This window comes from Neovison vison, chromosome X, assembly GCF_020171115.1.
Source record: "Neovison vison isolate M4711 chromosome X, ASM_NN_V1, whole genome shotgun sequence".
Lineage (NCBI taxonomy): Eukaryota > Metazoa > Chordata > Mammalia > Carnivora > Mustelidae > Neogale > Neogale vison.
The window spans coordinates 71,131,815-71,145,486 of NC_058105.1; the positions used below are offsets into that span (position 1 = coordinate 71,131,815).

A 13,672-nucleotide genomic window follows, 5' to 3' on the forward strand; every position below is an offset into this window, starting at 1 on the left:
TTCCATCTATCTTGTTACAAATTCCTTCACCTTTATGGCTGAATAATATTCCATTGTGTGTGTGTGTGTGTATGTGTATGTGTGTATACCATAATTTATTCATTTGTCTGTAGTTGCTGTATTTTGGCTGTTGTAAATAATGCTTCAGTGAATGTGGGGAAATATATATTTTTTTAAGTTAGTGCTTTCATTTTCTTCAAATAAATACCCAGAAGTGGAATTGTTGGATTATATGGTAGGTCTATTTTTAATTTTTGAGGAATTCCATACTGTTTTTGGTAGTGGCTGCACCAATTTATGTTCCCACCAACAGTGCACAAGGGTTCCTTTTTGTTCACATCCTTGCCAACACTTGTTATTTCTTGTCTTTTTTTTTTTTTTTTTAAATGGGCTCCATGCCCATTGTGGGGCTTGAACTCATGACCCTGAATGAGATCAAGAGTCCCACGGTCTACTGACTGAGCCAGCCAGGTGCCCCTCTTTCTTATTTTTTTTATTACCCATTCTAACAGGTGTGAGGTGCTAATTCATTGTGATTTTGATTTTCATTTCCCTGATGATTTGTGATGTTGAGCATCTTTTCAGGCACTTGTTGACTTTCTGTATGTCTTCTTTGGAAAAATGTCTATTCAGATCCTCTGCCCATTTTTAAATTAGATTGTTTGTTTTATTGCTTTTATTTTTAAAAAATATTGTATTTTTTGCTTTTGAATTGTATACGTTCTTTATATATTTTGGATATTACTTCCTTACCAGATATATGATTTGCAGGTATTTGCTCCCATTCTAAACTTCCCTAATTCTGTTACCAGTATTTTGAGAAAGGGCTGTAATATATATGCTCCTCAGCCTAATACTTACCTAATCTTAGAAGAATCAAGATATTTAATATTAGCTTTTCCAGGGGCGCCTGGGTGGCTCAGTGGGTTAAGCTGCTGCCTTCGGCTCAGGTCATGATCTCAGGGTCCTGGGATCGAGTCCCGCATCAGGCTCTCTGCTCAGCAGGGAGCCTGCTTTCCCTCTCTCTCTTCCTGCCTCTCTGTCTACTTGTGATTTCTCTCTGTCAAATAAATAAAATAAAATCTTTTAAAAAAATATTAGCTTTTCCACCATCTATTTAATGGGAGTAGGGAAGCTAGAGGTTTTTCTTTCTGTATATATTTCATCACCTGAGATGTATGAAGTATGTATGGTATATTTTCCTTAATACCTCGGCTCATGCTGTGTGTTCTAAAGATTCCATGAGCTGTAAAAAAATATTTGGTTATGTTTGAGCATAATTTGCTTTGTGAAGTCTTTATTTTTTTTTATTAAGTAATCTCTTTGCCCCACATGGGGTTTGAACTCACAACCCTGAGATCAAGAGTTGCATGCTCCAACTGAGCCATATGGGTACCCCTTGCTTTATGAAGTCTTAATGTGATTCTATTTTCTGGTGCTTAACTGACAGTATTTCTTTTTTTGTTTTTAAAGACTTTATTTATTTGACAGGCAGAGATCATAAGTAGTCAGAGAGGCAGGCAGAGAGAGAGGGGGAAGCAGGCTCCCTGCTGAGCAGAGAGCCCGATGCGGGTCTCGATCCCAGGACCCTGGGATCATGACCTGAGCCAAAGGCAGAGGCTTTAACCCACTGAGCTACCCAGGCGCCCCTTAACTGACAGTTTTTCATTTAGCAGATTATTGCAGCATGTTGAAAGTTATTTCAGGGAGAGGGTGGGTGGGAGGGATGGGGTGGCTGGGTGATGGAGATTGGGGAGGGTATGTGCTATGGCAAGGAAAAAAATAATTAAAACATTTCTAAAATACTTTTTCAGAAAGTGCTCTGTAGTGCTTAGGATTGTGAATATTAACATTTTTGCTAGTTGATGCTCAACAATATTGTAAGAAATTAGAGACATGTAGAGGTTATGTAGACCTCTGTTACATGAGTTTGGAAAAATCTCAATTTGATAGTATGAAAGGCATCAATTGTGATTTTATATCATGCTTCATTTTTAAGGAATTCTGTGGCCTTTTAAGATTCAGTTATATGGAGTCTGGAGCTCAGATTGTTTAGAAAATGGTGACATCATTTGTACAGATTCAATAACTGGTTAATGTTGTTGCTAATTGGGCATGTCATTTTTTTCTCACAGAGTAAGGTCAGACTTCAGAGCCAGCATTGTTAGTTATGTCTGTCTAATGCTTAAAATTATTAATAATAAGTATTTCAGTTTTACAGGGCACATATATGTCTCCTTTCAGAATTTCTACATTTTCTTTAAGATTTTATTTATTTATTTGTCAGAGAGAGTGAGCAAGCGTATAAGCAGGCAGAGTGGCAGGCACAGAGAGAGGGAGAGAGACCAGCAGACTCCCTGCTGAGAAAGGAACCCCATGTGGGACTGCATCCCAGGACCCTGGGATCATGACCTGAGCTGAAGGCAGTGACTTAACCAACTGAGCCACCCAGGTGTCCCCAGAATTTCTACATATTCTAGTTTTGAAGATGTTGTTAATTTCTATTTTGTAGTTTTAAGGTGACCTGTTTGTGAAGTCAGTACATCCTGCTTTCTGGGAATGAGTGATGATTAAGTTATAAACAAGTGACTTTCATGGAATACAAATTTTATTTGAAAATTGTACTCTACTCTTAGTTACGTGAAGCTTTGTATCCAGTTTGGTTTTACTCTAAGGATAATACAAGTTTCTTCATGCTGTATTCATTTTACCAAAGATCTAGGAACAGATTTCAAAATGATTTGCTACTTTTAGCTAATGGTGATATGGTTCACAGCACTTTTATTATCCATTGTTATTTCAGAAATCGTTGAAAACCTGATTTTAAGAGATAATTCACCCAGCATACCTGAGGCAATTGACAGACTATTTGCCGACATAGCAAATATTAACAGGGAGTCTATGGCTGAAATACAGGATGCTCAGGTTGGTACAAAAATAAAAGATTTTATTTTATTTTTAAAGATTTTATTTATTTGAGAGAGTGAGCGAGAGAGAGAGAGAGCAGTGCTGGGGGCAGAGGAAAAGGGAGAAGTAGACTCCCCACTGACCCACTGTACAGGGAGCCTGATGTGGGGCTTGATCGTGGGACTCCAGGATCATGACCTGAGCGGAAGACAGATGATTAAGTGACTGAGCCACCTAGGAGCCCCTGAAAGATTTTATTTTTAAGGAATCTCTACACCCAACATGAGGCTCAAACTCACAACCCAGAGAGTAAGAGTTGGATGCTCCACTGATTAAGCCAGCAAGGTGCCCCTGATAAATTTTGATGATTCACTATTACTATCCTGTATAAGAAAAAAATAGTCTTCATGATTAAACATTATAAATACATAGAAATTTATTTTTGGATTTTCAAGCCTAATGCCTTAACAGCTAAAACAATAAATGATACAAAGCAGCATAACTAATTGCTCAATTATGTGAAACTTAATGAATATAGAAATTCAAAGAGGAAAGAGATCAATGTAGACTGTAATAGTTGCTGAAGTTTTGTATATGTTCCTGGGGAGACTGAAGTGAATTTGAGTCATATAAAGGCAATGGGAGGAGGTTTATTAGGTAAAGCCAGTAGTATGAATAAAACTGTATCGATAGGAATTAACAAGTTGTGTTCATGGGACAGTCAAATAATTACTCTACAGTGGGTATGTTTTGGGGGAAGCAAGGTAGAACGGGACTAGATTACAGAGGGCCTGTAAATGATCCACAATAGTCACAGGACCATGAAACATGCAAGAAAAATATTATCTTTGGAGGTAGACGGTATTTTAACTTGCTGAGAAAATGTTTCTCTTACCCAGATGGAAGAAATGGCAGTAAACCTGTGGAACTGGGCAGTCACCAAGAGAGTAGGTTTGATTATAAGTGAAGAGCAGAAAGCTAAATGTACGTATATATTTTGTGACTCTTGGTATGAGTAGTATTTCTATTATATATTAGTAGTATTTTTATTACACATTAAATTGTTCCTGTACTTTAAATAATATCTTGACTAGTTTGTGGATGGATATTTGTTAAAATAAAACTAAACAAAAAAATGACCCATACGTAGAAGTTTCTTAAGCAAATGTCCTGAATTTTATGAATTTTTTTTCCAGAGGTTAGGTCTTGATTAATAAAAGCATTGTTGCAAGAAATAGTCTGGTGGTGAACAACAAAGATGATTAAAGCGTGGGAAAATGAGAACTTGAGGAAGTATTACAGGACATGGATTATCTTCCCTGGAAAAGAGATGATCAGAATCTTCAGGCTTCTGAAGGACTATCAAATAGTAGTTTCTTTCTCCATTGATAATAGAATGGGAAATGTTGCCATGTGAGGGATTTAGATTTAAAAATCATAGAAGAGGGACGCCTGGGTGACTCAGTTGGTTAAGCAGCTGCCTTCGGCTCAGGTCATTATCCCAGCATCCTGGGATCGAGTCCCACATCGGGCTCCTTGCTCTGCAGGGAGCCTGCTTCTCCCTCTGCCTCTGCCTGCCATTCTGTCTGCCTGTGCTCGCTCTCTCCCCCCCTCTCTGATAAATAAATAAAATCTTTTTTTTTAAAGATTTTATTTGTTTATTTGACAGACAGAGATCACAAGTGTATGGAGAGGCAGGCAGAGAGAGAGAGAGGGAAGCAGGCTCCCCGATGCGGGACTTGATCCCAGGACCCTGAGATCATGACCTGAGCCGGAGGCAGCGGCTTAACCCACTGAGCCACCCAGGCACCCATAAATAAATAAAATCTTTAAAAAAAATCATAAAAGAATAATTTCCCATGAGATAGGTTGATGAACTTTGGGCTCAGTTACTGAGAAAATTCTAGAAGTTTTTTTCTGCTTGTGAGAACAAACAAAAAGAATAACAGCAATATAAAACCCCTAAACCAAACTCATCTGCTTGGATGCATTATATGTGGTCCACCGTCTGCCAGAGTTCTACTGCTCTAGCTACATGGCTGGGTGTAGTGTGCTGACAGTTACCAATTTCCAGCAAAGACGGTGACAGTTAATGCATTTATGGAAAGTATATTGCCCCATTATAAAGGGTACATCGAGCCAAAATGTGAATCTCTGGACTGCTTGGCTTTGTAAGGACAAATGAATTTTGTCTGTATGCAGCAAGTAGAATTCATTGCTAAGGGTTTATCTTTATGAATATAAACCAAACTGTGTAAAATTTCAGTGTAAGTCTAGGGTAATTAGTGGTTAATATAGTCAATAATATACTTATTTATTAGCCCATTCCTCTATTAGGATGTTTAGAGAATAGTTCTGCCTCTTTAACTCTCAGATGAATGTTGATACTGCTCCTCAGAGCTTTTGATCCTCAAAGTTATGGGGAGGGAAGAATTAGAAATTTATCTGTGGGAGAATCTTAGTACATAGTCAAACTGTGTGATACTAAAATCTAAACTTCTACTGTTCTGTATATCAAGGAGTATTGTTCTTAGCTGTTTTTCATTATTTGTCTTACAGTAGAGATTTGGTAGATGGATCCCTCCCAATGTACTGACTCTTTGTATATAGCAGTTTTTAATTAGACATTTGGATGCTTATTCTGTGTGTAGTAATTTTAAGAAACCGTGGAAAACAGGATGTAGTGTAGGAAGCCTCTGATTTAAGAGTTTTATTCCAAAAATGTTGATTAGAAGATATTTTGTCTCCTTAACAGAAATTCATTGTCTGTGCCCAGATAATGGTATGTGATGAAAAAGTTATCAGGATTTAATAACCTATAGGTTTTTGTTATTGGGAAGAATTAGCGGAACACTGACCAGAAACAGGAAAGCCAGAAGTAGAGGAATGATTTGTAAGTTTTAGTTTTAGACCTGTTGGCATTTGAGGTGACAATAAGTTGGAGATATGAGACTAGAGCTTATGAGAAAGGTAGAGATTTGGTTGGTAATTATTTACATGGAGGTGATTGTTGAAGCCACATGAGTAGCTGAGTTCTCTGAGGGAGAAAAAGAGCAGCTATTCTTTTTTAAAAAAATTTATTTATTTGACAGAGATCACAAGTAGGCAGAGAGGTAGGCAGAGAGAGAGGGGGAAGCAGGCTCTCTGCCGAGCAAAGAGCCTGATGCAGGGCTCGATCTCAGAACGCTGGGATCATGACCTGAGCCGAAGGCAGAGGCTTAACTCACTGAGCCACCCAGGTGCCCCAAGAGCAGCTATTCTTAAATATTGGTATAAATAAGAATCACCTGTGGAGTCTCTTATGATGGAGGTGCTCAGGCCCCGCCATTGGAGGCTTTGATTTATTAGGTTTAAGATAGAACCTGGGCGTGTATATAATTTGAAAACTGTTCTCATGCACACCAAATTTTTAAAGATTTTTTAAAAAATTTATTTACTTGACCAAGATCACAAGTGGGCAGAGAAGCAGGCAGAGAGAGAGAGAGGGGAAGCAGGCTCCCTGCTGAGCAGAGAGCACAATGCGGGGCTCGAATCTAGGAACCTGGGACCATGACCTGAGCTGAAGGCAGAGGCTTAACCCACTGAGCCACCCAGGTGCCCCTGCACACCAAATTTTAAGAACCAAATTTTAAGAGAACACAGTAGTGAGATTTTTACTTTGACTCTGGTTGTTAAGGACTGGGAAGGAAAAAAACAAGGATAGGAGACCAAAAGTAACAGTCAAAATATCCTAGAGGAGACTCACTATCCATTTATTCAGTGTCTGCTCCTTATAGGATTGTCATACCGTATTATGACAGGCAGTAAGTGAAAGGACAAGATAAGACTCCAGAAGGAAAATACCAGGCATCCGTTATGCTGGAGGATCTGGGAAGGAGTGGATTAACAATAAAAATAAGGAATTCACAGATGCCAGAGGATACAACATTGTATTGTCTGAAGTCAATTGAGATATCAAGCTTTGGGCACTGATGGAGCAGAGTAAGGCAGATGTAAGGAGTCAGACAGCAAGCACCTAACCAGTATGCTTATAATATAGAGGGGCCAAGAACAGACTGGTGAGAAGACTAAGATAAAGCAACAGCAACAAAGAAAGCATCTTTATACCGAAGTACCATTCTGCCTTGGCCTCAGCTGTCTTTGGCCTGAAGCCTTATTTATGGTAACTGTAAACAGCCAGATCAAGAATGTGGGGATGGGAGCAAAGTTCTTAGACTAAGGCATTTCCCATAGTGGTACGCTGCTCAGTGCTGAACTGAGGTTGTGTGAGGCGAAGAAGTAGCATTTTTTAGAAAGGATTTTATTTATTTATTTATTCGAGAGAGAGAGCAATAGAGGTGCACACACATGTGATCAGGCGAGGGGCAGAGGGAGAGGAAAGAGAGAATCCCAAGCAGACTCTATGCTTAGTGCCCCACGTGAGGTGGGGCTCAATCCCATAACCCTGAGATCATGACCTGAGCTGAAACCAAGAATCAGAAGCTTAATGAGCTGAGCCTCCCAGGCACCCTGGAAGTAGTATTTTTTTTAAAATGTTGTGATCATTGTGAAATGTTGCTGTGAAGTCAGGGAAGGTGGTCTTTGGTTGTGTGATTTTAGTGAAGTGGTAAGGATGCAAAACAATGCAGGAGCTTAAGGAGATGAGTGAAAGCAAGAAAATAGAGGTAGTGGACCATTCAATTTAAGAAGTTTGTCTTTGAAAGAAAGAGAAGTGGGATAAAAGCTTGAAGTAAAGTGGGATTAGTTGATGTTTTTGAAGGAAGAGAAACATGTTTGAAGGTAGAAGGGAAAGAATAACTTGAGAGGGAGGTACTGAAGCTATCTTTTTTTTTAAAAATTTTATTTATTTATTTGACCGAGATCACAAGTAGGCAGAGAAGCAGGCAGAGAGAGAGAGAGAGAGAGAGAGGAGGAAGCAGGCTCCCCGCTGAGCAGAGAGCCTGATGTGGGGCTTGATCCCAGAACCCTGGGATCATGACCCGAGCTGAAGGCAGAGGCCCCAACCCACTGAGCCACTCAGGTGCCCCTGAAGCTATCTTTGGAGAAGGAAAATGATTGAGAGATCAGGTTCCTTGAGAATACCAAAGAATTAGTAAAGTTTGGAAAAAAATAAAGGAAACATTTTTCAAAACTGGAAGAGCAAGACTGTGCAAATATATGATTAGGAGGTATTTTATTGGGAGTTTTTTCAGCAACAACTTTATTAAAGGATGAATAGGATTTATATTTCATGATGGGTAATGAGAATCTGACTTCAGTTACCCTGTAATTTAATCTGGGCAAATCTCTTTGAATGGAATATTAAAATGGTATTAGTATAGGTTGAATGGCTGCTGAGGCCTAACATCAAAGCAACTAGTTCAGTTATTTATGAAGTCATCTTTAAAAATTGGAAATGTTGGGGCATCTGGGTGGCTCAGTGGGTTGAGCCTCTGCCGTCGGCGCGGGTCGTGGTCCCAGGGTCCTGGGATCGAGCCCCACATCAGGCTCTCTGCTCGGTGGGGAGCCTGCTTCCCCCTCTCTCTCTCTGCCTCCCTCTCTGCCTACTTGTGATCTCTCTCTGTGTGTCAAATAAATAAATAAAATCTTTTAAAAAAATTGGAAATATTTTATGATGAGAGAAACTCTGTAAATAAAGAGCTCATAGTTATTCAAATTTCCTTATTTTTAGGGGAAATGAACTGTATAATGAAGATAATCTATATTTTCTAAGTTATACTTCAAGAACTTTTACATTATCAACAGAAAATATATTTTAAAAGAGTCACAGTTTAGGGGACTAATCAAACTATTCTTTTTTTTAAGATTTTATTTATTTATTTGACAGACAGAGATTACAAGTAAGCAGAGAGAGAGGGGGAAGCAGGCTCCCCGATGAGCAGAGAGCCTGATGCGGGGCTCGATTCCAGGACCCTAAGATCATGATCTGAGCCGAAGGCAGAGGCTTAACCTACTGAGCCACCCAGGCGCCCCTCAAACTATTCTCATGTTCAGAAATTTTGTCAGATGTTGAATAGCTTTCTTTTTAAAAAAGATTTTATTTATTTATTTGTCAGAGAGGGAGAGAGAGTGAACCCAAACAGGAGGAGCAGCGGGCAGGAGAAGCAGGCTCCGTGCTGAGTGAGGAGCCTGATGCGGGGCTTGATCCCAGGACCCTGGGATCATGACCTGAGCTGCAGGTAGAGGCTCAACTGACTGAGCCGCCCAGGTGCCCTTGTTGAATAGCTTTTGATTCTAGTGTTACTTAGAATTATTTTGCTGTTAGCATAATATATACAGAAACATCGCATGGAACTAGGTATCTTCAATGAGTCTTCAGAATTTAAAACCTGAAGAGCTTAAAGTTTGAAAATTAAGTAACTGTCTGACTGAAGCATCAAGCAAATAATTCATTTGATAATTTTCAGCTCATTTACTTCTGATAATTGATTTTTTGAAAAGGACTTCATAGTTATTTTAACAAGACTGGATTCACTTTACTCCTTTCTTTTTATAAGTATATAAAACAATGAATGTTTTTGTGTTTATGGGTGTCTGATTACTGTTTTGCAGTACGGCATGTTGCTTGCAAGCTGGTGTGTATGTGTGGAGGCTCAGCTGCTTCAGAAGAAGTTATTCGAAGACAGATTTTGGTAAGTCTTAATTAAATGAGGAGAAAGTGTAGATGCAGTGAAGTAGCCATTACTACTATGAATATGGTTGAAGTTAGTGTGAACTGGAAAGGGGGTTATATCCTTTAGTGTTATCCATGTTCCTTTTTTTTTTTTTAGATTTTATTTGTTTATTTGACAGAGATCACAAGTAGGCAGAGAGGCAGGCAGAGATACAGGGGGAAGCAGGCTCTCTGCTGAGTGGAGAGCCCAATGGGGGGCTCGATCCCAGGAGCCTGAGATCATGACCTGAGCCAAAGGCAGAGGTTTAACCCACTGAGCCACCCAGGTGCCCCTCCTATTTTGTTAATACAGCTCTTTCAGTCTACATGTTTTCCCCACCTTTCTTAATCTGTTGACTAGTATTTGTTGAAGAAGCAAGGTTGTTTGTTCTACAGAGTTTCCTAAATTCTGGATTCTGATGACTGCATCCTTATAGTATCATTTAATAAAAGTCTTTTGTCTCCTGTTTTTCCTGTAAACTGGTAGGTAGATTTAGAAACATGATCTGATTCAGGTTACTTTTGTGAGGAATAATTCATAGGCAGTATGGTATACTTCCATCTGGCATCTATTTGTCTCTTTTGTTGTGTTATTGCCCTTTGATGATATGTTCCTAGGTCCATTATTTCTGTAGATATTTGCACATTCTACTTCTTTTTTTTTCTTTTAATAAGCATAATTTTATTTGATTTTTAAAACATTTTCTTCATACTGTATAAGGTAAATGTCCTATTCAAATTTATTTCTCCCTTCTTTTTTTTTATTTTTTATTTTTTATAAATATATATTTTTATCCCCAGGGATACAGGTCTGTGAATCGCCAGGTTTACACACTTCACAGCACTCACCAAAGCACATACCCTCTCCAATGTCCATAACCCCACCCCCTTCTCCCAACCCCCCTCCCCCCAGCAACCCTCAGTTTGTTTTGTGAGATTAAGAGTCATTTATGGTTTGTCTCCCTCCCAATCCCATCTTGTTTCATTTATTCTTCTACCCACTTAAGCCCCCATGTTGCATCACCACTTCCTCATATCAGGGAGATCATATGATAGTTCTCTTTCTCCGCTTGACTTATTTCGCTGAGCATGATACGCTCTAGTTCCATCCATGTTGTCGCGAATGGCAAGATTTCATTTCTTTTGATGGCTGCATAGTATTCCATTGTGTATATATACCACATCTTCTTTATCCATTCATCTGTTGATGGACATCTAGGTTCTTTCCATAGTTTGGCTATTGTGGACATTGCTGCTATAAACATTCGGGTGCACGTGCCCCTTTGGATCACTACGTTTGTATCTTTAGGGTAAATACCCAGTAGTGCAATTGCAGGGTCATAGAGCAGTTCTATTTTCAACATTTTGAGGAACCTCCATGCTGTTTTCCAAAGTGGTTGCACCAGCTTGCATTCCCACCAACAGTGTAGGAGGGTTCCCCTTTCTCCGCATCCTCGCCAGCATCTGTCATATCCTGACCTGTTGATTTTAGCCATTCTGACTGGTGTGAGGTGATATCTCATTGTGGTTTTGATTTGTATTTCCCTGATGCCGAGTGATATGGAGCACTTTTTCATGTGTCTGTTGGCCATCTGGATGTCTTCTTTGCAGAAATGTCTGTTCATGTCCTCTGCCCATTTCTTGATTGGATTATTTGTTCTTTGGGTGTTGAGTTTGCTAAGTTCTTTATAGATTTTGGACACTAGTCCTTTATCTGATATGTCATTTGCAAATATCTTCTCCCATTCTGTCAGTTGTCTTTTGATTTTGTTAACTGTTTCCTTTGCTGTGCAAAAGCTTTTGATCTTGATGAAATCCCAGTAGTTCATTTTTGCCCTTGCTTCCCTTGCCTTTGGCGATGTTCCTAGGAAGATGTTGCTGCGGCTGAGGTCGAAGAGGTTGCTGCCTGTGTTCTCCTCAAGGATTTTGATGGATTCCTTTCTCACATTGAGGTCCTTAATCCATTTTGAGTCTATTTTTGTGTGTGGTGTAAGGAAATGGTCCAATTTCATTTTTCTGCATGTGGCTGTCCAATTTTCCCAGCACCATTTATTGAAGAGGCTCTTTTTTCCATTGGACATTCTTTCCTGCTTTGTCGAAGATTAGTTGACCATAGAGTTGAGGGTCTATTTCTGGGCTCTCTATTCTGTTCCATTGATCTATGGTCTGTTTTTGTGCCAATACCATGCTGTCTTGATGATGACAGCTTTGTAATAGAGCTTGAAGTCCGGAATTGTGATGCCACCAACTTTGGCTTTCTTTTTCAATATTCCTGTGGTTATTCGAGGTCTTTTCTGGTTCCATATAAATTTTAGGATTATTTGTTCCATTTCTTTGAAAAAGATGGATGGTACTTTGATAGGAATTGCATTAAATGTGTAGATTGCTTTAGGTAGCATAGACATTTTCACAATATTTATTCTTCCAATCCAGGAGCATGGAACATTTTTCCATTTCTTTGTGTCTTCCTCTATTTCTTTCATGAGTACTTCATAGTTTTCTGAGTATAGATTCTTAGCCTCTTTGGTTAGGTGTATTCCTAGGTATCTTATGGTCTGGGGTGCAATTGTAAATGGGATTGACTCCTTAATTTATCTTTCTTCTGTCTTGTTGTTGGTGTAGAGAAATGCAACTGATTTCTGTGCATTGATTTTATATCCTGACACTTTACTGAATTCCTGTACAAGTTCTAGCAGTTTTGGAGTGGAGTCTTTTGTGTTTTCCACATATAGTATCATATCATCTGCGAAGAGTGATAGTTTGACTTCTTCTTTGCTGATTTGGATGCCTTTAATTTCCTTTTGTTGTCTGATTGCTGAGGCTAGGACTTCTAGTACTATGTTGAATAGCAGTGGTGATAATGGACATCCTTGCCGTGTTCCTGACCTTAGCGGAAAAGCTTTCAGTTTTTCTCCATTGAGAATGATATTTGCGGTGGGTTTTTCATAGATGGCTTTGGTGATATTGAGGTATGTGCCCTTTATCCCTACACTTTGAAGGGTTTTGATCAGGAAGGGATGCTGTACTTTGTCAAATGCTTTTTCAGCATCTATTGAGAGTATCATATGGTTCTTGTTCTTTCTTTTATTGATGTGTTGTATCACATTGACTGATTTGCGGATGTTGAACCAAACTTGCAGCCCTGGAATAAATCCCACTTGGTCATGGTGAATAATCCTTTTAATGTACTGTTGAATCCTATTGGCTAGTATTTTGGTGAGAATTTTCGCATCTGTGTTCATCAAGGATATTGGTCTATAGCTCTCTTTTTTGATGGGATCCTTGTCTGGTTTTGGGATCAAGGTGATGCTGGCCTCGTAAAATGAGTTTGGAAGTTTTCCTTCCATTTCTATTTTTTGGAACAGTTTCAGGAGAATAGGAATTAGTTCTTCTTTAAATGTTTGGTAGAATTCCCCCGGGAAGCCGTCTGGCCCTGGGCTTTTGTTTGTTTGGAGATTTTTAATGACTGTTTCAATCTCCTTACTGGTTATGGGTCTGTTCAGGCTTTCTATTTCTTCCTGGTTCAGTTGTGGTAGTTTATATGTTTCTAGGAATGCATCCATTTCTTCCAAATTGTCAAATTTGTTGGCGTAGAGTTGTTCATAGTATGTTCTTATAATTGTTTGTATTTCTTTGGTGTTAGTTGTAATCTCTCCTCTTTCATTCATGATTTTATTTATTTGGGTCCTTTCTCTTTTCTTTTTGATAAGTCTGGCCAGGGGTTTATCAATTTTATTAATTCTTTCGAAGAACCAGCTCCTAGTTTCGTTGATTTGTTCTATTGTTTTTTTGGTTTCTATTTCATTGATTTCTGCTCTGATCTTTATGATTTCTCTTCTTCTGCTGGGTTTAGGGTTTCTTTCATGTTCTTTTTCCAGCTCCTTTAGGTGTAGGGTTAGGTTGTGTACCTGAGACCTTTCTTGTTTCTTGAGAAAGGCTTGTACCGCTATGTATTTTCCTCTCAGGACTGCCTTTGTTGCGTCCCACAGATTTTGCACCGTTGTGTTTTCATTATCGTTTCCATGATTTTTTTCAATTCTTTAATTTCCTGGTTGACCCATTCATTCTTTAGAAGGATGCTGTTTAGTCTCCATGTATTTGGGTTCTTTCCAA

The 13,672-nt window shown here is 39.0% G+C and overlaps 1 protein-coding gene across 1 annotated transcript in view; it reads left to right on the top strand.

The window, feature by feature from the left end:
* Positions 1-13,672, top strand: part of TEX11 (testis expressed 11) — a 335,773-nt gene that overhangs the window by 17,375 nt on the left and 304,726 nt on the right. Inside the window, exons 2-4 of the mRNA XM_044234723.1 lie at positions 2,777-2,925; positions 3,807-3,891; positions 9,460-9,539. Of these exons, the coding sequence (XP_044090658.1) occupies positions 2,777-2,925; positions 3,807-3,891; positions 9,460-9,539 (314 nt within the window). The remainder of the gene's footprint in view (positions 1-2,776; positions 2,926-3,806; positions 3,892-9,459; positions 9,540-13,672) is intronic.